This window comes from Myiozetetes cayanensis, unplaced genomic scaffold, assembly GCF_022539395.1.
Source record: "Myiozetetes cayanensis isolate MyiCay16 unplaced genomic scaffold, myiCay2020 scf3, whole genome shotgun sequence".
Taxonomy (NCBI): domain Eukaryota; kingdom Metazoa; phylum Chordata; class Aves; order Passeriformes; family Tyrannidae; genus Myiozetetes; species Myiozetetes cayanensis.
Window position 1 is genome coordinate 9,281,476 of NW_026087521.1, and position 21,467 is coordinate 9,302,942.

The following is a 21,467-nucleotide window of genomic DNA, read 5'->3' on the forward strand; positions in this document are numbered from 1 at the left end:
GAGACTTCATAGCTCCTCCTCTCAGATCCAGGCTGCGTCTATCTTTGAAGTTCAATTTCAATCGCAAGAATAATTTCAGCTGTAATTTTAGCTTTCTCTCATTAAAGTTATGGAAAATTACAGTGCTGTAGATTTTAATTTTGATACTTCTAGTGTAATGTAATTGTTTAAAAATCAGTTTTCTGAATGAAATCCATTAACTTGCCTCTCTACTGCCATTGAAAAAGTAAGCAGGTACTTCCAGAAGGAACTTATCCACCCTAAATAAAAAAAAAAGTTTAAAGTGATATCCCTATTGACTACAGAGTCTAGGGAGTTTGCATTAGACACATAAAATTCCTTGTGATTAACCCTGTCACTAGTTTGTAATTCTAAAACACAGCTAAATTTTGGTAAAATCTGGTATTTGAATGAACGGAGAGAGGATAGAATAATAAGCTTAGAAAATAAGGATTCCCTTGAACAGAAGTATAAATAGATATAAACATGAGATATCTCATATAAATATGAAATATCTAATTATGAGATATCTATATCAATAATAGATATAAATATGAGATATAAATATGATACTATTAATTATTTGTGTAAATCTCTTGACTTCCCTCAGCTCATTTTTATTCTTTCTCTACACAGAATGCACACAGGTATTCTCTGTTCATCTTCACCATTGAAAACAACCTTTGTGGTCACTTTTGATCACCTAAATTTGAAATTTACAGGTCTCATTATGTCCCCTCCATTTATTCCAAATGTTTCTACGGTACAGGGACAAGTCTTGCTAGAATATTGAAAAAAAAATCTTTCTGGAGAAACCTCTGACCCCTTATACTGTCCTTTGGGTCACTGGTTTGGGCAACTTCTGACACTAGTGAAACTTTCTCTTCTAATTCACCTACTCTAACCTTATTCTTTCGTTAGCTGCTTCCCACTGCCTTATGAACATTTTCCAACAACATTTTAGAAAACCACCCAACAGAAATAAAGCTGGTTCAAACTAAATTGGTACGAGTATATGATTTTTATCAAATGCGTGAGCATGTATGAACTATCAGTGTTATTTTCCCACAAGTCATATTACTTCAGACCAGAGTTTTTATGTATGGTATCAATGCACAAGCAGAACTGAGTTTTGATTTGGTTTGGGTTTTTGTTTTGGGGTTTTTTTACCTAAAAAAAAAAAAAAAAAAAGAATAAAACCTATGAAAGGGAGGCACACACAGAATGCTCAATAAACAGGGTATATAGATTTTTTTCTGGGAAATATTCTGCACCTCAAGATCTCAACAGGTAAAAATGTTTTCAAAATGTATTTTGTACAACAGTTTTGTTTCCTCTGAAAATAAACTCTGAACATATTTTCCTTCAAATATTCTTTGTTTAATCATACTAAGAATTTTGGGCATACGGGCTAAATTTGTGCACTACTATATATTTAAAATTTTGTGGGCAGTGAGCCTGCTAGCTCTGAGATTTACAACATAAAGCTGTCGGATTTTTCATATGCCTGAGCCTCAAAGTCATCCACCCTCACTGCCCACAAAACTCCAAACTGTGTTTGCTGTGAGCAAAGTTCCTGAGTTCTGCTCCTCTCCCCCATTACATGATGCACGTTGCATCAGAGGAGACAGGGAGATATTAATGAAAGACCTTCTTTGCTCATCTCATAATATAGCCTGTTCTCAGCAGTCCATATTTCAAGTAAGGAGATGGAAGGGACCTTCAGCAGCTGGAACTCCTCTTCAGAGCAGAAGTGAATAAGTGCAATCCTTCTCTGAGCTTCAGTTTGAGTGGTCACACCGTGCACAACAGAATGGGTATCCAGCTGCAAGAGGAGCAACAGATTTCAGAACATGCATGTGTTCAACCTCACCTGTGGAGCCAGAGAACATATTTATTGAGACAGACCCATGTTAGTAATCCCAACATCTATTTAAAGCACTGTGAGACAGGAGGAAGTAGTAGTTAAGACTGTATTAGATGTCTGATTTTTCTTTAAGTAGAGAAAAAGAATATTAAATCAGCCTACAGGGAAAATTTTGACAGTTATCATGGAGAAAGAAATATGTGTGAGAGAGGTGAAAAGACAAAAAGAAGGTAATGAAAAAAACTCAAAAGGACAGAAAAGGTTGAAGCCTGTAAACATTGTAAAACATTGTTTATAAAGGTTATCCATCATTATTTTACAGCAGCTTTGCTAGTAGCTCATGTCCCAGCAAGAGGATGAAAGGCATTATGAATACAAATAGCTGGTACTGCAAGAAACTGGTGTGATGGTAAAAACTAAAAAAAAAAAAAAAAAAAAAAAAGGTGTTAAAAAAAAGGAGAGAGATTTGAAAGATTTGCAGATTTGCTTTAAAAAGATTGGAAGGTTTTGGCTAGTATTTTGACTTCTTGATATATTTACTTTTAAAATGATACTGAATACTCTTACTTTACCTTCAGTTGGAGCAGTTGTAGTTGTTTAGCTCTAATACTGAAATGTAAATATCAAATGGCTAGTATTTCCAGTAATACTGAATTATTTATTGCCATAAGATGATGTTCTCTTGCTTTTCTGAAGTGTAGCTGTCTGCCAGAGGATGAACTTCTGGTGCTCAAAATAGTGTTAAAGGAATCCAGCAGAAACATATTTCTTGCCACAGCAGCACTCTGTTAGACAGAAAATCTCTATGTGGCTTCATGGATTACAGACAGGAATACATAAGAATGGCATAGGTCTCTGTTTTCTTATGGTATTGCACACCAAAGTCTGTCTGTGTTTACATGATCAGTCTCTCTTCACAATAAACCCGATCTTAGTTACTAAAACCAAACAACTCTAAGAGAAGTAGATGTTATTATCTTCATCTCTGAGATTAGGCACAGATATGAAGTCAAAGATCATAGAAAGCTGCTAAGTGACATGGATCTTTGAGCAGAACCTATATTTTTGGATTGTCCTTAATCATGCCCCATATTTTAAAGTTGTAATTTTTGCTTTTTTGAATCAAGTTATCAAGACTTGGATTGGAATCTCAGACTCCTTAGATTTTATGACATGCTGCTACATATTCTAACTTTCTAACTATTACAAACATACTCTAATATAGCTGAATACAAGATTTTGTTTATGTAAGAAGTACAGCGACATAGAAGCATTTGAGTCTGGGAAGCATTTGAGCCTGGGTTCTGGAAGATGTTTCTCATATCATATTACAGATAACTAGCCAAGTCCAAGTCATTAGATACCTATGATACAAACAGTAGTAAAATCATAAAAGAAATGCCTGTATTCTATCAATAAACACTGTACAGAGCTCTCAGAGGTACATTAATTTTATCTTTCAGTGTATCAAAACAGATAAAGACCTAAGGAAGTTATGCATATCTTCATCCTAAATATTATGTAAATTCTGTGGGTTTTTTAACTTGCTCATTCATAACTATAAATATAATAGATTCAGAAGAAGCAATACTTCATTTTCTACTCAGAATTGCTTTTAAGACTAGCTGAGAGACAGATTTCAGTTTGCCTCTGGGGAACACTCAGGCAAAATGTGACAAGTAGCAGATACCAGAAGTCACTAAAGAAGAAGTCTGTGGAGATTTCAGAGAAGCACAGAATATTCTGAGCTGGAAGAGACCCAAAAGAATCATTGAATACAACGCCTGGCCCTGCCCAGGACCATCCCCAAGAGTCACACCATGTACCTGAGAGTATCATAAATGCTTCTTGAACTCTGTCCCTAAACCTCTCCTGACACAACTTCAGGCCATTCCCTCTGGTCCTGTCAGTGGTCACCACAGAGAAGAGGTCAGTGCCTGCCCCTCCTCTTCTCATGAGGAGGTTGTAATTGCAACGAGGCCTCCCCTCAAGTCTCCACTTCTCCAGGCTGAACAGACTAAGTGACCTTTTCTGTTCCTGCCACAGGGCAAAAAGATGTGGGTCAGAAGACACAGGGCTAATGGCAGCAGGACTGTGTCTGGTCTTCTTTAAAGCAGGGCTTGACTGCAGCAGAAGAGCAAGCTGTTCTGCATCAGCCTTTGGAAACCTGGGATTGCTTGCTGGGATGGGTGCTTTCTAAAAAGTGGAAGTAGTATATTCATAATCAGAAAGTGTAGCAATAAATTCTCAAAGAGTATGTTTTCTTATGAAAATGCAGCCAGCTCTTTGAATGCACATAAAGTCCTGCAAAACACACCATAGCATCCTGTACCTTGCTCTTCTACATATATGATAAATACCACATGCTAATCCTGTAGATTGTAACCACAAAGTGTAGAAAAGTAAAGTTGTTTTTAGCTTTTGCTGCTTTTTGTTTGGTTGGTGTTTTTTGGTTTTTCTGTCCTGCATATTTTTTCCAGCATCTGAGTTTTTTGATAATAAGAGGATGATCTGGGATGTAAGGAATTAAAAAAAAGAAACCAAAAAACAACCAAACAAAAACCCCCACCACTACCACCCAAAATTAGCATTGCTATGTTCAGTAGGTCAATATCATTAGAAGCTGTTCAGAAGGACCTTTCTCTTGTTTAAAATCTTTGACCATAAAGTGTCTGACTCTTGAAGCTCCAGAAGAGCATTTCTTACCTATTTTGTAAACAATAATTCTGTTATAAACCTCATTTGAAAGGAAAAATGTTGGGAAATAATTGTTAATATTTTTTCCCCTTGTATTTTAGTTTTATTTCCACTGCTCTAGTACACCCCAGTCACTCTTCTGGAACAGAAGGAGCCCATACCAACTTATACACAACGATGAAACAAAATGTCAGTTTTTGTATTTTCCTAATTCTGTTTTCTGGCCATCTGGCATCCATTCAGAAAATTACTCAAGTATGATGCTCATCAAGTAGTAGCATTTAGACACCTCATATTTAAACCTCCAAGTTTAACCTACTCATACATGATCCATCTATGTGAATAAACATAGTCAATTTCAGAAGGCAATTCAATTTATTCTGAGGTAAATGTGCAAATTAGCTCAGAACTTTAGACAGGTGAACTGAATGAACTTCCTGCCATTCTCCAGTGAGATTTACTTGCTCATTTAATGCATAAGCCTTGATAAAACAGTGATGGGAGGCAACTGTTTACTACCATCTTGGGTAATCCTGTTTGACAGCAGGCATTTGATCAAAAAGGAGTGGGAGCACAATCCATAATTATCAATCCCTGGAATTGACAACAGCAGTGCAGATGACACATCCTATGATTTACAGCAGCAGTCGCTTAAAACTAATAGCAAAACTAATTAACCTTTCACAGTGCTGAGGGTGACAGTTCTACAAGAACAACAGCTTATGTTGCCATCACCACAGCAAATTTAAACTCCTTGACTTCTCAAATACCTTCCAGCAATTTAGCTAGTAGCTATCACCTTTAATTGTTAATGAATTGTTAATAAATATGGTCCCCTAAAAAGAGGTGTGCTGTCATGTAAAAAAACACTGATGTATTTAATAATATATATATTTAAGAGTTGGTTGCCTACAGTTATCATATTCCAAAAGTGAACACAATGCTGCTGTGCATGTTTGTGGTCCCTTTGTGGTACATCAGTAAGTGTGCATTTGATATATATGTAATAGGTAAAATATCACACTAATTCAGCTTAAATATCTCTTATTATCCTTCTCAATTTTTACTCTAGCATGTTTGTAGAATGTGTTTTTTTCACTCTTTGTTTCCTAGGTAAATTAGACAGTAATTTTTTTAGTGCTTTACTATATGGTTCTTTGCACTGTGATAAACCTGGTTTGCTCCTGTTTCATCTAAAATTAATCTTTATTGAGGAAAATGTTAGTACTCAAGTTAAAAATTATTTTTCAATGCCTTGGAAAACCATATAAGTCTTTTCCTCAAAAGATATGCAGTATCACTTTCATTGTATTTATTTTTTTCCAGAGCTGCATTGTACCATTTATCATCATTCAACATACCAAAATACCTGCAATATGTTCCATTCTTGCATCACTTATGATTGATGTTTTCTAAACTTATATAAGAATGCAAAAGGTTGTGACTTGGTGCAAAGGTCCAAATAACTAAAGGATCCCAGTTTTGGAGGTGCAAACCAGAATGATTTATTGAACACACCATTCACAATATATGAGTCCCATGGGTGGGGCATGCTAATGAGGAGGATGAGTTATTCTATTTAGGGGATGAGTTATGTTAACTAAAATTACACAATTTTCTACTGCAATTACACAAGGTGGCTCTTATTTTCTGAAGCAAGAATCACATGGGGGGAAGAGATCAAAAGGATTTTCACATGTCTGACAACCTCCCCAAAAAGTCTTATCATATCTTGCTGAGGGAGACACTAGGATTAAACATAGCTAATTATGAACAGTTGATGAGGCATTTTGGCTCTCAAAGTAAGGAGTCTCTTAGCTCCTGCTGTCCATGGCTTCCTGATTTAATCCTGTAAATTTTCCTTCTGCTGATAGCTGAGTTTCAGATTCCAGCAACTTGGTGCAGTATTTTGATTTATTCTTACCAGTGCAACCCTTGGTGTCATCCAATCCCATGACAACCTGAGGAAATTTATTTTTGTCACACCAGACAAGGAACATTCATGTCCAGCTCAGCCCAATGTGAACTCTCTCATCAGCTCTTAGATGGTTCACAATTAATACTTCCCCTTATCACTGTATCTCTCATTTCCATTTAGAGAATCGACTCCACAAACCAAGGCACGTGTGCTCTACTCTTACACACCTATTAAAGGAAAGATGCAATGAGCATATACGAGAAAAGGTGGAAAGTTAAGAAATGGAGGGAATAGGAATCTCTTCTGAGTCTACAAAACACTGGTTTTGAAGTGGTGATTTATTTCAGTGCAATGTTTCATAAGGCTGGTATTTAGGCTGTTCACTGCTTGCTGTGGGAGAAATGACAATTAGTATGAAAGCATAAGAAAGTTATCATGCTTCATGTGCTTGCAGCTGGAGATCATTGTTTTCCCCATGAGACTTAAACAGTAAAGCATGATAGTTTGTCCTAAAGAGTATTTGGGGATATAGAATAGTCCATGGAAAATTTCCAGATGCTGAGAAATGGTGCTGGAATTTTCAGACATAGTTTACTGGAGTAATTTATCCTTTTTTCTGACTCACAGCATCACAAGTAGCATTCAACCCACCTCATCTTATTTTAAGTTGAATGCACACCTAAGAGGTATGAAGGCAATCAAGAGAAGAGCCTAACTACTGTTGCAAATAGAGTTTAAAGGACATCGAGGGAATGAAATACATTAGCCATTTATATTTTCCAGAAAAGACTTTAATTAACTAAATATTGCCTGAAACTGTTTGTCCTACAACTGTTCATGCTGGGATTTTTTCGTGGTCAAGGATTGGAGTGAGCGCAAGGACTAATATTGATCACCAATCCAGATTTAAACAACACTTTTCAGATGTGTCATGTCTTCATTGGTGGTTTGAGGATTTTATCTACAGGGAATAGGAGGCATTGTAACTTTTCTTGTATCTCTTTCCAGTCTTTCAAAATCCCCAGTTTAACCTACATAGACCCAATGGGCACTCAACACTTTCCAGAAACAAGGCATTATAAAAGATTAATAGATAACAAAAGGGACATTGTTAGCCTTTCCTTCTTTGATCCCAACTACAAATGATCTTTTCTGCTGCCATCACAAGATGAAGGCTTCATTCACTTTGCACAACCATATAGCAGAGAGAAAGATGCTATTATGGCATATTCAAACCTAGAGAAATGACTTTGCCATGACTAAATATTGTAAAAGAATCACTTGCCTCATAACAGGTTTTATCCCAGCTTACAAACAGTAGGTGAAATGCTGATGCAGCTGAAGCTGAATTACAAATTTAATAATGAGAGTAACTAAATTAGATTCCAGCTCCAGTTTGTGAAGAGAGTTGGGAGCCCAGGTTGTCGCTGCGATTGTTTGTAAATTTTTATTAATGATTCCCAAAAATATTTTAAGTAGAAAAATATAGAATTGACATCTGCAAAACAACAGCTGTCATTTTTAGTGGGAATTTTTCAAATTTGGCTATACACTTGTGATACAAGAAGTAATCTCTAAATGCCACTTGGAAACTTTATAGTCTTTGATGGAGAACCTTCTCCAGATGTATCATAATTGTTTACCTTCTGCAGAATTGCTTTGCACCATACAACATCTTGGCACGAGCTTTTAGAATTTCCAGTAATGTGTTAAAGCTCCAGCCTGCTGGCATCAGAAACTAGGTAATATAGAATCCCAGGGGTTTTATGCTTTGATTTCTTTTGAACTAATGTCTAAAGAGAAGAGGACAGTGAAATAATATTTTCAGTAGCAGGACAGTAGATACAGAAGCACAGACCTCACTATGGCACGATGCTATTACAGAGACATTCGAGCTGCTTCCATCATCATACACTTTTAGAAGATGTAGTCCTGCTTCACTCTGCCTGGCTTCTATAAAGCCTCGTGGGAGGACAAGCAGAGGAAAGGCAAAATAGCTTTGCCTACATTTCCTTCTGTGTCTTCCCTCCTCTCTGGACTGATTTAGACAGAAATCCATAAAATGTAGGAATAATGGTCCTGTATATCTGCCCACATAAGATGGGAAATTGTCTTTACTTTTAAAGGTCACTGTTAGCACTTCCATTTAAATTATGTGAATGATATTGCTCCATGTATGTAAGAAGGTGAAAAGAAATGCTGAGTTCACCAGTCTTAATTCATTGCCTTTCAATATCTTACTTTTAAGACTCTATTGAATGTTCTCTTTTTTTCTTTTCTTACCTTTTTTTTTTTTTTTTTTTAATAAGGTAACTTCAGAATCTTGTAGCAAATGTTTCTGAAAAGGTGAATTGCAGTGACCGTTATGTGACTTGTCATGATTCGCAGAGAAATTTCTATTCTTGGGGAAAAAGCTCCACAGAGGCAAATACATTCTGAAGCATATAATCTAGTTATACAAGTGTACTGCATGTATCTATCATTTGCTCATCCAAGCTATACGTTATCCTTACACTGCTGACTGAAAACAATAAGCCATAACTTTAGTTATAAAAACTGTAAGTTAAAAAAAAAAAAATTAAACATCAAACTAAAAAAAAAGAGGAAAAAAGTCAGAAAACTCCAATCTCCAAGTTAGAAAGATACATTCAGTTTCCTTTTACATTAATGAGGGTTGCTTTTTCTGCTTTTCCAGGTAAAACACAGGTTATGGGTGAAATCAAGATTGCATTAAAGAAGGAAATGAAGACAGATGGAGAACAGCTGATAGTAGAAATCCTTCAGTGCAGAAATATCACATACAAATTTAAATCTCCAGATCATCTACCAGGTATCACACAGAAAACAGCTTCATGATACTTTGAAAACATCAAGTAGATTGTTTCTTAAGTCAGTTAACAACACCACTAAAATGGGAAAGAAAATTACTTCTTAGCCAGGATGACATATTTTATAGGATTCTTTTTTAAATGCCTTTTTTTCTCCTATGATCAACTTTAATGAAAGTAAAAACATTTTGTAGAAGCAAATTAACTCTCAGAAGTTAATCCTCTTTTTAATTTACTTTTGATTGCTAAAAATTAATCTATTTTAACTTTAGTAAAAATTATAAATCCCTAGGTTATTAAAGAACAGTTATATCTAGTAGAAAATTGTATTTTGGTCAAAAAGCTTTTTAAAAACTAAAATATCGTGTTCATAATAATATTTTCATACTTAGATAAAGACATCAAAGTATTTGTTCCTTTAATGACAGTGCTGTAAACACAAATTAATTCCCTTCTATTTAGTGGGGTGATTCCATTTCCACACCATGTGAATGAGAACAGAATATGACTCTGTAAAGTATCTTTTTTTTTTTTCCACGAAAAATCCCCTCTGTTGAAATAATTAACAACAATGACTATTTAAAAACTTCTGTATTTAACTCATTGAACTATTCTTCCCCAGACCTGTATGTGAAGCTGTACGTTGTCAATATCTCTACCCAAAAGAGAGTAATTAAGAAGAAAACCAGGGTATGCAGGCATGACCGAGAGCCTTCGTTCAATGAAACGTTTAGATTTAGCTTGAGTCCTGCTGGGCATTCTCTTCAGGTAATTCTGCATTTTATTAAAACCTCATTTTGTATGTTGTCCATACTGTGCTATGGGCATTTGAGATCAATCTTCTACCCTAGTTATTTGCTGAAAAGAGAAAACTACAAAGGAAATCACACAGTTACATAATCACAGAAATATCAGGCTAAAGGAGGCATTAAAAGACGGGTTACTCCATCATACCACGCTGAGGAAGGGTATTTATAGATCAGGCCTGAAAATTTTAGGCTTGATCTATTCTTAAAATTGCGTAGAGAAGTGAGCTATGCGTGCCTTCCAAGAATAATTTTCTATGTATTTAGAAAGTTTAGTACAATATCAAGCTTAAATATGCCATATTTTTAAATTAAGCTCACTTATCCTTAAGTATCCTTAAGACAAAGCACAGAGGAAAACTTTCTCTTTAATTAAAAAAAATATTTTTTTTCACATTGAAAGGCTGTTATCTCTATTTTTCCAGGCTAAGTCAACCAAATTTCTTTGATATGTCCTTTTGCCTAAATGTCTAATCATTTTATCATTCTCTCCAGTTCTTCAACTTCTTTAAAAGTCATGGTACCTAGAATTTAGACACAATAGTTATATTCTTGGACATTGAGAATTACTGATTATGCCAAGTCAAATATTCTCTGATACATTTGTAAAGGAGCTGAGTTTTTTTTCTTCAATCTGTGACACATCAAGTGACGTGTGGAACTGGTTTGAGAATAGTCCCTGTCCTGTGTTTTAGTTGCTTAGACAAGTTTGATAGTATGGTCAAGCTTGCTTTTTTAGACAGGTAGGATTTAATTTTCCTCCTTTCATTCATTTTCACATGAGTAATGTTGTAATTGTTGGACTTAGCAGCATCCACTTAATGTACCTTTAAATCTGGCAGACCAACCTGAATACGCCATCTACATTCTGATGACTAAAATTAGTCTGGATTCTTCAAGTGCCTACATTAGGCATATTGCTTTCATCATTAAAATTAAAGCCAAAATGGATGTTGCTTACAAAACAAGGCCAACAAAAATAGGTGCTTATTTCTCTGTGTTAAGGTGTCCTAACATCTTATTGTTTCAGTAGACTCAATAAAAGGCTATTTAATAATTTATATTATCTGGGAAAATCCAAAGTGATCAATAAAGTCTTGCTAAAGTTTATGAGATAAAATTCCTGTAAAAGCTTTGCTTACAGTGGTAGCTCGAAGAGGAAACCATATGGGATAGACCAGTAAAGAAGAACTCACAGAGTCCTATGGAAAAATTATCCATTGAGTTGTTAAGGTGGGAGATAGTGAGGGAGGTATCCATAGGAACACTCAGCTGGAGACTTGACAGTACTTCCTCAAGAATTCTGTGATATACAGAGAAGAGGAGACTGATGGGAGACCTCACTGTGGTCTTCAACATCCTCATGAGGGGAAGCAGAGGGGCAGGTATGGATCTCTTCACTCCTGTGACCAGAGACAGGACTTGAGCAAAAAGCATGAAGATGAGTCAGGAGAGGTTTAGATTGGGTATCAGGAGAAAGTTTTTCACCCAGAGGGTGGTTGGGCACTGGAACAGGCTCCCCTGGGAAGTGCTCTCACCACCAAGCCTGGCAGAGTTTAAGAAGCATTTGGTCAATGCTCTCAGTCTCATGGTGTGACTCTTGGGGTGTTCTGCACAGGGCCAGCAGTTGGCCTCAATGTTCCTGATTGATCCCTTCTGATTCAGCATATTCTGACTCTATGATATGTACTGGGAGTGCTCATCAGAGCTAAGAAAATGAAGGCTGTAAAAGTATCCTGTGAAAGTATCAAGGAATAAGTTTAAACCAAACAAAAAGTATTTCTACTTCATGAACCTTGGAGTTTGAGCTGTAAAATTTATTCCCATTATATATTGTGAATTCTAAATATTTTTACATAAAAAGTAACTGGAGAAAATGATGAGAAATTTATGGGCAAAAGACCTCATAGTCTGTTAAATGCAGACTTGTTACCTGTGAGTCAGAAGCCAATGGTCCACAGATCATAGTAGGTATTTTGAGAGCCTGTCACTACCTGATTGCCTTGTTCTTATATTCTGCCTTATACACTGCCCTCTGCACTTCTGGAAGCAGAATATTTGCCTGGAGACATTTCTGATCTTGGCTCAGTACATCTGGTTTTTTATGCTCTTCAAACTTATCAGTTGGTTTGTTCCTATGGCAAAGCATGAAGCTGGGTGATTTGAATGCTGAATTTGAGTGATGAACATTTAGGGCCAAAGAGATGGACATTGTCAAAAGAGATTTGGAGAAGAGGGGAAAAAAAACAAAACCAGAATGCATAAAATGAAAATGGAATTGGAAGACTGAGGGAGAAAAAAGATCAGAAAGAGGGAGTAAGATGAGATCAAACATGTTAATCCTAGATGGTACATTGTAAAGAGCTATGAAAATCAACCAGAGGCAGAAATTAAGACGAGGAAATGCACTTTAAAAACCAGCAGCAAGAGCTGTGAATAATAGCTATAAGAATAGGACCATGGGCTATTGAGGAAAAAAAAAGGGGGGTGGGGGGGTGAAAGCAAATTAAAAAAATTAATTGTCTGGTATTGAGTCTGGGGATAAATAAAAAAAAAAAGGAAAACCTGGACATCAGAAACTAAGAGCAGGTGATCCAGGATAAAAAGACTGAAATTTAAAGGCTGGAGCAGGGAAGAAACAAGGATGAGAGACAGAAAAGGTAGAGAAGACAGATCCTAGGGTTACAGCTGGGAGGAGTGGAGAGAAGGATCAAGGACAGAAGCAATAAAAATTTGTTAAAACTTTCTCTGTCCCAAAACTATTGACAAGTCAGAATGAAAACACTCAGCAGAAAACATTTTCACAGGTTTTAGACAATCACTTGCCTCAGCCCCTGGCAACTTTTTCCTTGTTTCTCTGATTTCCCTGTTGCTTGGTAACTCACCTGGGACCCTTTTGTAAAGCACTAAGCTTCTGGTTCCTTAACATGGTTCTCTAGATGTCTCCTCCCTGACTGCAATTAGAAATACATAATGCATAATATGTAAGGGTAATCAGAAAAACACAGAACAATGTATTTCACAGATGATCTGGTTTGGCTTTCTAGCTTTTGAGAGGTCCATTCTTCAGCAAACACTGAACCAAGCGACCTAGAAAACCACCTGCAGTGGAGGCAGGCTGTCTATTTTCTCCAAGGATGGGTGTTCTGATGAATGAATTTTCCTAAAAGCCTGAGAGTAATTTGGTCTTTCCTCCTCAAACCTCTTGACCAATAGCCATGCAGGTGTCTAAGCTGTCCAGGTATATACCTTACTTGTCAATTGATATCCAAATTAGACGAGGAACTTGGAAGCCTATTCTAGAAAATCACTGAAAATTTCTTCCCTTTTAAAATTTATTTTAAATTTTATGCAAAAATAAATTTAAATTTAAATGCAAAGTTTGCATTTTTTTACTTTGTTTCCAATATCAGAATGGAAATTTTTCAAAAAATGTTGACATTCTTGATTAAAGGAAATTCTATCTCTTCTACAGTTCTGTTACATGTCTACTACCATATGGTCTCTTCCAGCATTTCAGCAGATGCAAAATCCTTGATTTATGTCATTCTTTTTCTAGCCTAGATCTTTGAAACTGAACAACAAAATGCCCTATTTTCTCTCCTGCTGGTTCATGCGGAGAGTGACAGCCTCCTCCTGTTATCAGTTACCTCCCTTTCTTGTTGCTTATTGAGGTCTGTTCAGTGACTGTGAATATTACAAACATGCTCCTAATCCTATTATAGAAATGCAAACTTTCATTACCTCTTTTTCTTTTTGAAAAGTTTAGGAAGCTGTAAAAAAAAAAAAAAAGGAAGAAAGAAGCAGCATTGTTCTTCTCAATAAATAAGTTAATAAATAAGAAATGCTAACATTTTCCTGAATGTGTAACTCATGCCCTGAAGTATACTTATTATTGAATGCACTTCTCATAGGAATATGTATACTGAACCTAGAGATCCACAGAATGAAACAAGTCCTTCAGAGAAGTGCATTGCTTGCATGGCGTGAACCTGTTTAGATGGAAGATGTGGCTGGGTGACATATCAGCCTTGAAAATCCAGTCTGCATAGCTCACACAAGCACTGGGGCTTACCCTTTCCACTCTATGGTTGGGTGAGCAAGAGCCACAAGACCAGATCCAACACTGTTTCTCATCAGAGAAATATCAGGAGTGAGACTTCAGACCAACTCTACATTTTAAGTTAGACTACCACAAACCACACCTCTGGGCTTTTTCACACACCAGCTCTGAGTTACAGCCTACATACAGGGCACCTTCTGACTTTCATGGACTTAATAAGAGCTGGTACTTCACCTGCACAAAGCTTTACCTTGTAACTTAAGACTTGACCTTCTGTTTATTTTCAGTAAGCAGCAGGAGAACAAATTGCTCATTAACACCCAAGATTGTCTTCTAGGTGCTATATCCCATGATAATGAAATAGAAGAGGGAGAAGATTCAATTTTTACAGGGTTTTCTTTTAATTAAGAAGGTGGCTCTATATAAAAAGTTATGGTCACTGTTTATTTTCTGAATCTGTCATGTTTGCTAGCAAATTTAGTATGTTAATAAGCACATTGATATTTATTATTCTTTATTATTATTATTTTCCCAGATTCTGCTTGTCTCCAATGGAGGGAAGTTTATGAAAAAGACACTGATTGGGGAAGCTTATATCTGGCTTGACAAAGTGGATCTAAGGAAAAGAATAGTAAACTGGCACAAACTGTTGGTCAGCTCCACACAAACACACTGAGCAGAGCTGTCTGCTTAGGGCACAAAACCTGCAGAGTCTGCTCTAAACAGCATCACTCCAAGACTATAGTTTGATATCTTTGTGTTTAGCTAGTCTTTCAGAATACAAAGTAGAAAAGAGCAGTCTCTGGGCTACATAGCACACTTAAATGAGGGCTAGTACGCTTGTTTTTGCTGCAAAAGACGGCAAAAGGAAAAGAAAACCTGGGCCCAGAAGTTAAAGTGAGGCTGTTTGAAATGAAGACTGATACGAGGGCTCCGTGTTGTTGGACTCTTTGTGAAGAGAGTAACTGTGAAGGAAATGACGAAGGCTGGAGGCAGGTGTTAACGCGGAGTTCGGCTGCAGCTGGAGGCAGTGTGATGGAAAGTGCAGTCTGGTTTTCTGTGCAACCAGAAGGAGACCATTTTATGCAAAAGCACCTAGGGTGACTGACTTTCCAAATCTCACTTATCAAAAGTGCAAAACTTGCTCCTCTGCACCTTAGGATCTCTGATAATTTGCTATAGTGAGATTATGCCACTTGACACAAACTGCAAGGTGTTTGCAAGAGTGGTAATGTTACTTTACATTGCTTTTTTCCTTCTTTTTCTTTCAAAAACTATGCTGTGGAGAATCAGATCTGATTGTTTTATTTGTTTCTGTGTGTTTACAATTACTATAAACCACTCTTCTAGAATGTTATGAATTAAAATATATAACGATCTATAATTTGGGATGTGATTTTAAAGAGAAAGGACAGGATATAAACCACACTACATCAGAAAGCAAAAATGCTGTTTCAAAGTCAGTGACACTGTACTTCACCCCACCCTTTGAATCAGGAGGTCTAAAACAGTTTGAATTGAAGAAACTTAAGCACTGGGACTAACACAATTATTTCAACTAGTCCATTTTTCAGCGAGCAGTCTTTTTCTGAAACTGCATGCAGATGATGAATTTTATAGCTACTTAGTGGGCACTTTGGTTCAGTAGACCCACTGTGACAACACCAACCCACTCAATGCAGGGCTCTGTATCAACACTAGTGACACGCTAGAAAGAGGAAGGGACAGCAGGGCAGTTCCTGACTGGATGCTGTTACATTAGAGAAGATGAAGAATATCCTCTTGCTATCTCAGGTGAATGTCTGAGTATAATCCACTCAAAAGCATGGCTTCTCAGGAAAGAAGCAAATAGGAAGGTAACTTGCAAGATTTAAGGCTGTGTCAGCACTTTGTTGCTTAAAGTTCCACTTTCAGGAATTTGAAGTTGAGCAGTTAGCTCACTTGGGAAGAAACTACTGCCTAGTATGGCCTAGGCTGGTTGTTGTATTTTCCCTTGTACCATATTTGAAGAGGGGAGAGATTTTTCTCCCATTCCCAAAAGTATTGCAGTTTCATTGAAACCCAAGAGTCATGGTACTAATTCCTATGTTACTCAGAAGTCATTCAATATTTCACAGCTTCATTAAAAAGTTTCCCTGGAAATGTGATCACATGACCTTTGCATACTTAAAAAGATAATGACCAAATTTCTGCATGCCTGACATATATTTTTCTTGCCCAATAAGAGCCTTTCACAAATCATTTAATGTGCATTGTCTTATATTTCCTGAATATATGTAGTACACTTCCAAGACCACCAGTGCAAGACCAGCTGAAAATATTCTTCTGGAAAATATTATATGCTTTAAAAAAAAAATAAAAAAGGAAAAATAATGCTTAGATTATTCAGCAACTGGAATGACCATGGAAAAGCTATACCATTTAATCTGGTGACACTTCCCACATATAGTTTTTGGTTTATCTTAACTTAAAATAACAGCATGGCACAGGAATATGACAAGAAACATGCAGAAGACATTAATGCTACACACACCAAGAAAACTCCCGTTATTGGTAACCTGCTGGTCGCCTGCTTAACTTGCAAGCAGAGCAATCTTTCCAAAATCTTTTTAGCTATCTCAAAAACACAACATCACTGACAGTGGAAGTAGAATGTGTGCTTTAATGTTGAATTTTATGCTTTCACCAGTGTATGTATACCCTACCTCTCACATATTTTAAAAGCAGTCTGCTGGAGTTATTGTAAAAATTCTATGTTTTGATGTTGTGTATGTTTTTATAAGACAATGCTTCAAAGAAAAAATCCCCAATCAAACTAAAAGATCCTATATATGACATATGTGTTGCTCTTTTGGTGGGTTATCTTGCATTCCTGATGGCTACTCTGTGTTTTTCATTTGAAAAAAGACACCCCCCTCCAAAAAAAAAAAAAAAAAAAAAAAGAATACTGTGTGAAATACAAGCCCTGAGGTGTGCAATTTTGTGCAAACTGCTGGTAATTTTGTTCTTGCTAAGATTTGTTATAAAGGCAGCAAGTAGCACTGGTAGTTGCTATGGAGATTTCCAACAAGAACAAGCAGTATCTGGCTGCCTTACTGGAAGCCTGTAATCATCACTCTTAATTGAGAAAGTGGACAGGCACGTTTTGCTCTCACACACATACAAATGTGGCCAAAATTTTTATAGAATAGTTTTGTTGGGTGGTATAGCTGCAGCTGTAAGGAACAGCTACCTCTGAGGTTGATCAGCTGTCAGCAATTGGTTTTGCTCAAGCATCTTTGATTCTCTGAACAATACACAAAAAATGTTTCTGCATGTTGAAATAGCAGTTTTGGACTCCTGTCATGAAACACAAAGAGTAGGGTTTGTGAGGAACGTGGCACTGCCTTGGCCAGCTGCAGCAAGGACAGGGCTCCCTCAGTGTCACCCAGGGTGGGATTGGGTCAGACCTGGGCCCACGCTCTTTCTGAGGCAGCGTCATTCAGAGGTCACAGAATGCTACCAAAGTGTGCCAAGTTCCTTTTTTTGACCAAATTTCTAGGTTGTACTGAAATCACTCTATGCAACACAGATTCATGTTTGAATGCATAGTTTCCTTTTTTTGTTGTTTGTTTGTTTTATTAATGAAGTCAGGAAAAACTCTTGTGACAATGTTTTTTAAAAAATAATCAAACAAGGACTATTAGTATTTTTTTACCTTTTTTGTATATATCTCAGTATATTTTTTTTTGCTTTTTTCTCATTAATTTTGGTTTGTTTTATCTGGCCAAAAGTGCTTAGATGTGGCAACAGCTTTTATCATTTCTGAGTGATTGATTATTAATGATTTCACACATTTCTATGATTGCTTTGAAGATACATATTGCAGGGAGGCAACAGCAGAGGCATTTTAACTTTTTTAATTCATAAATCTGCTGAGACAACAGAAATTGAAGCTGCTTCTTTGTTCAAGGCCTTGTATAGTGGGAACAAGCTGAAAAATGAGCAAAAGCACAGTGTGTGTGTGTTTACAAATGATAGGGATTTATAATGTTATCATTATTAGTAGTATGCATACAATGAGCAGCAAACAGCCACTTTTTTTTTTCCAGGTTAAAACTAGACATGAGAGTTTCTATGATGAGTGTTGAGCTAGTTCTTTATCATTACACTTTAAAGGGATAGTATCCAGAGGCAATGAGTGCTGCTTCTTTATTATTAACCATGTTTTTACATTACATGGATCCTGTGTGGAAGAAACAAAACCCAGTTGAAGTCAGTAACAACCACTCTATTGACTTGAACTGGCTATAAATTGAAACCTAGGAAATATTTGAGTTATTTTTCTGGATGCTGGGTGTTTGCATGGTTAGATTGTGGGATATGGTAGCTGGTAACCAGCTGATATTGATTCTTACTTTGAAGATGATGATGAAGAAAAAAGAAGACATCTATTATATTGTAAGCTAGTGTGTGCCCAATAGAGATTATTTAATTAGGATTTAGTTTCATGGAGATATCATAAAGATGTTAATAGTATTTTTTTAAATTATTATTTGAATCATAACTGACACTATTTTTAACTAGTTTATTTGCATTGCTACAATGTTGAATGTCCCAGATTCATTATTTGAGTATATATCTAGATATGTACATACCTATGTGAATAGCAGAGAAAATTTGAGTGAGTGTAACTTATAAAGGTAATGAAACAGAGAGGAATTTTAGCATAAGTATCCACCTACATTATATTTAAACTTTAGTCCTACATGCCTTGTGAATTTTCAGTACACCTGGCATGTAGGATGAATTGCTCTTTATGAATACGTGTTGCCTTTAGAAAGAAAATAAAAAGAATAAGTGAGACCGGATACTCTCTCTTTAAATCACAAGAAACATTTTAATGTTTTCTGTATGTTCTGGTTTATTATTTTGAAAAAATTAATAAGCAGATATATTGATAAGCTCGAAAGTTATAATATATATAGATATCCATAACTCAAAATAGATGATTTGAGCGAGAGCCGTTTTCTTAATTTGTTAGTCTGTAAATACTTACACATTTTTTGTAAAACAGACTGAGTTTAAGTTATTAACTCCATCTAACATCCAAGCATGTGAGTGTGTCCTTATTTGATTGTATCTTATAGATGTCCAGTGATGTGCTCAGGTGCTCAATGATGGCTGACTAGCGTGTGTGCTGTCATACAACAGACAACGTGTACAGCATACACAGTGTTTAAAAAAATCCAAAAAACACCAAAAAAACCTGTAAAAACAACAACAAAAAAAAGATTAGTCCTTGAAGAAATGTAATGTTTCCACAGTGAATGTTGCATGCATAGATGGTGGTTTGTTGATTCTCATTTTGGTTTGAATTTCTTTTAATTTTTATTTTGCTTCCGGAATCATCAGGAAAAGAAATACAGACTTGTTCTAAAAGTTGTAAAAACTGAAACAAAAGCAGTATGAGAACTGTATAAAAATGCTTGTAAATCTGTCCCGGTTTTCACTTTATGTATAAATCCATGCCATGGTTTTGTGATTGTATACAGGATGTATCTTGAGAACTTATGCAAATTGTGCTCTATAAAGGCTGTTATCCCAGTCTGACAAATAAATATTTAAAATATCTGGTTTGGTTTCTTTTTCCTAATTAGCATGAAAACCTATTTCCCATTTGTTGACCACAGTGGTTTTATGGTAATGCTGTACACACTCCTATGCTCATCTGTCCTATTCCAGCATTAACACACCTTCCAGGGTATCACCCACATTCCACATTTCATTTTGAAATAAGGAATGGCTTGTTCATGAAAACTTTTCTCCCAACAAGTCAGAACCAGAATCACATGCAGCTTGTTGATATCTTCATACAGATTCATCTCTGGCATTCTATATAGACAACAAATATATGTACATACATCAGCACCATTTAGGAATGTTCAGAGTTTTGTCTCCTCACTGTGAAGAAAAAATGAGTTACAAATTTAGCCTAACTCCATATCCTTGTAAGTTCATGATGAAGACAAGAATAAGAAAGAATCTGTTAAACCCTAATGGGATTTTCTCTGGTTCTTTCCTTCATCAGAAAGGTTTCCAGGAACAATATATTTTAGAACTTACTATAAATAAGAAATCATTTTTTTTCAGCAATCATTTTTATGTTACTGAATTTTACCTGACTTGTAGAACATCTGTGAGGGTTTCCCATTGAGACCTGTACTTCTTAGTCACGTCTAGATCTATACTATATTTTCATTTTTTCTGTCTTTGACATAAATAATTTAGGAAAAAATTGTGCTCCCCAAGTAAAATAAATTGTTGTTTGAGCCTGACACCTGGGATATATAGCCTGGATTTTTTTCTGTCAGTTGATGCCCTTTTCTCATAAAATAATATAATTAGTAATAGGCAACACTTCTGAAGATGCCTCAAGAAAAGGGATGTCCTTTCTCTCACCTTAGCCTACTTGCTCCAGCACTTATACAGGCTGACTTCTATTACTGCTTATCAGGAGCCAAACTCAAGTCTTCCCAGTACCTACCTTAATCGCTAAGGTGTACCTCTCTCTGAGAAAATAGTCATGGCTACAACAAACACTTCACCCCACACTCAGCCTCAGTTTTCTGCATCCTCTTTTATTTTTATGAGGAATCTGCTGCTCAGCATGCTGACCCTCTGGAAATGGTTAGAAAGCATTTCTGAAGTGTTAAGGGAGAGAGAGCTGACTGGGATTAGCTGCTGTGAATGCTGTAGGTTTGTCTGAATCTAGCTCCAGGAAACCAGTTTGCAGAGAGAAAATCCCAGTGTCCCTTCAGAGAAACAGAAAGAATGATTAAATAATATGCTGCTTTTTAAATAATTAACAATATTTAACAAAAATCTGTGTTTACTCAGAGCACTCATCAAAGTGCAGAGCATGCATGAACTATTTCCTCACAGTGCTATTGTGGGGTTTACCCAAGAGGTCCGCTGGGATATATAATGAGAAAATGAGACTCGAGGAGTTCGTGGAACTCATGAAGTGTGAGGAGAGACTTGGGAGCATTGAATGATGGGAAGGGTAAGGTTGGATGTACTTGGGTTGGGGAAGATGAGGTTAACAGGAGCTGTCCATAGATGCCTTACAGGAGTTACAAGAAAGATAGAACTAGACTCTTGGAGGTGTGTAATGATAGGACAAGAGTCAACAGGTACAATTTTCAATATGTGAAATTCTGCTTCTGTATATACATTTGGGGTAATCAAACACTGAAACGGTCTGCCCACAGAATTTGTGGAATTTCCATCCTTGAAAGCATTTTAA

At 36.3% G+C, this 21,467-nt stretch overlaps 1 protein-coding gene across 8 annotated transcripts in view; it reads left to right on the forward strand.

The window, feature by feature from the left end:
- Nucleotides 1-19,792, forward strand: part of PCLO (piccolo presynaptic cytomatrix protein) — a 341,736-nt gene extending 321,944 nt beyond the window's left edge. For all 8 annotated transcript variants that reach the window (XM_050324929.1, XM_050324931.1, XM_050324927.1 and 5 more), the window contains 3 exons: nucleotides 9,178-9,312; nucleotides 9,933-10,078; nucleotides 14,715-19,792. In XM_050324929.1, the coding sequence (XP_050180886.1) occupies nucleotides 9,178-9,312; nucleotides 9,933-10,078; nucleotides 14,715-14,855 (422 nt within the window). In that variant the 3' untranslated portion in view covers nucleotides 14,856-19,792. The remainder of the gene's footprint in view (nucleotides 1-9,177; nucleotides 9,313-9,932; nucleotides 10,079-14,714) is intronic.
- Nucleotides 19,793-21,467: the final 1,675 nt, after the last annotated feature.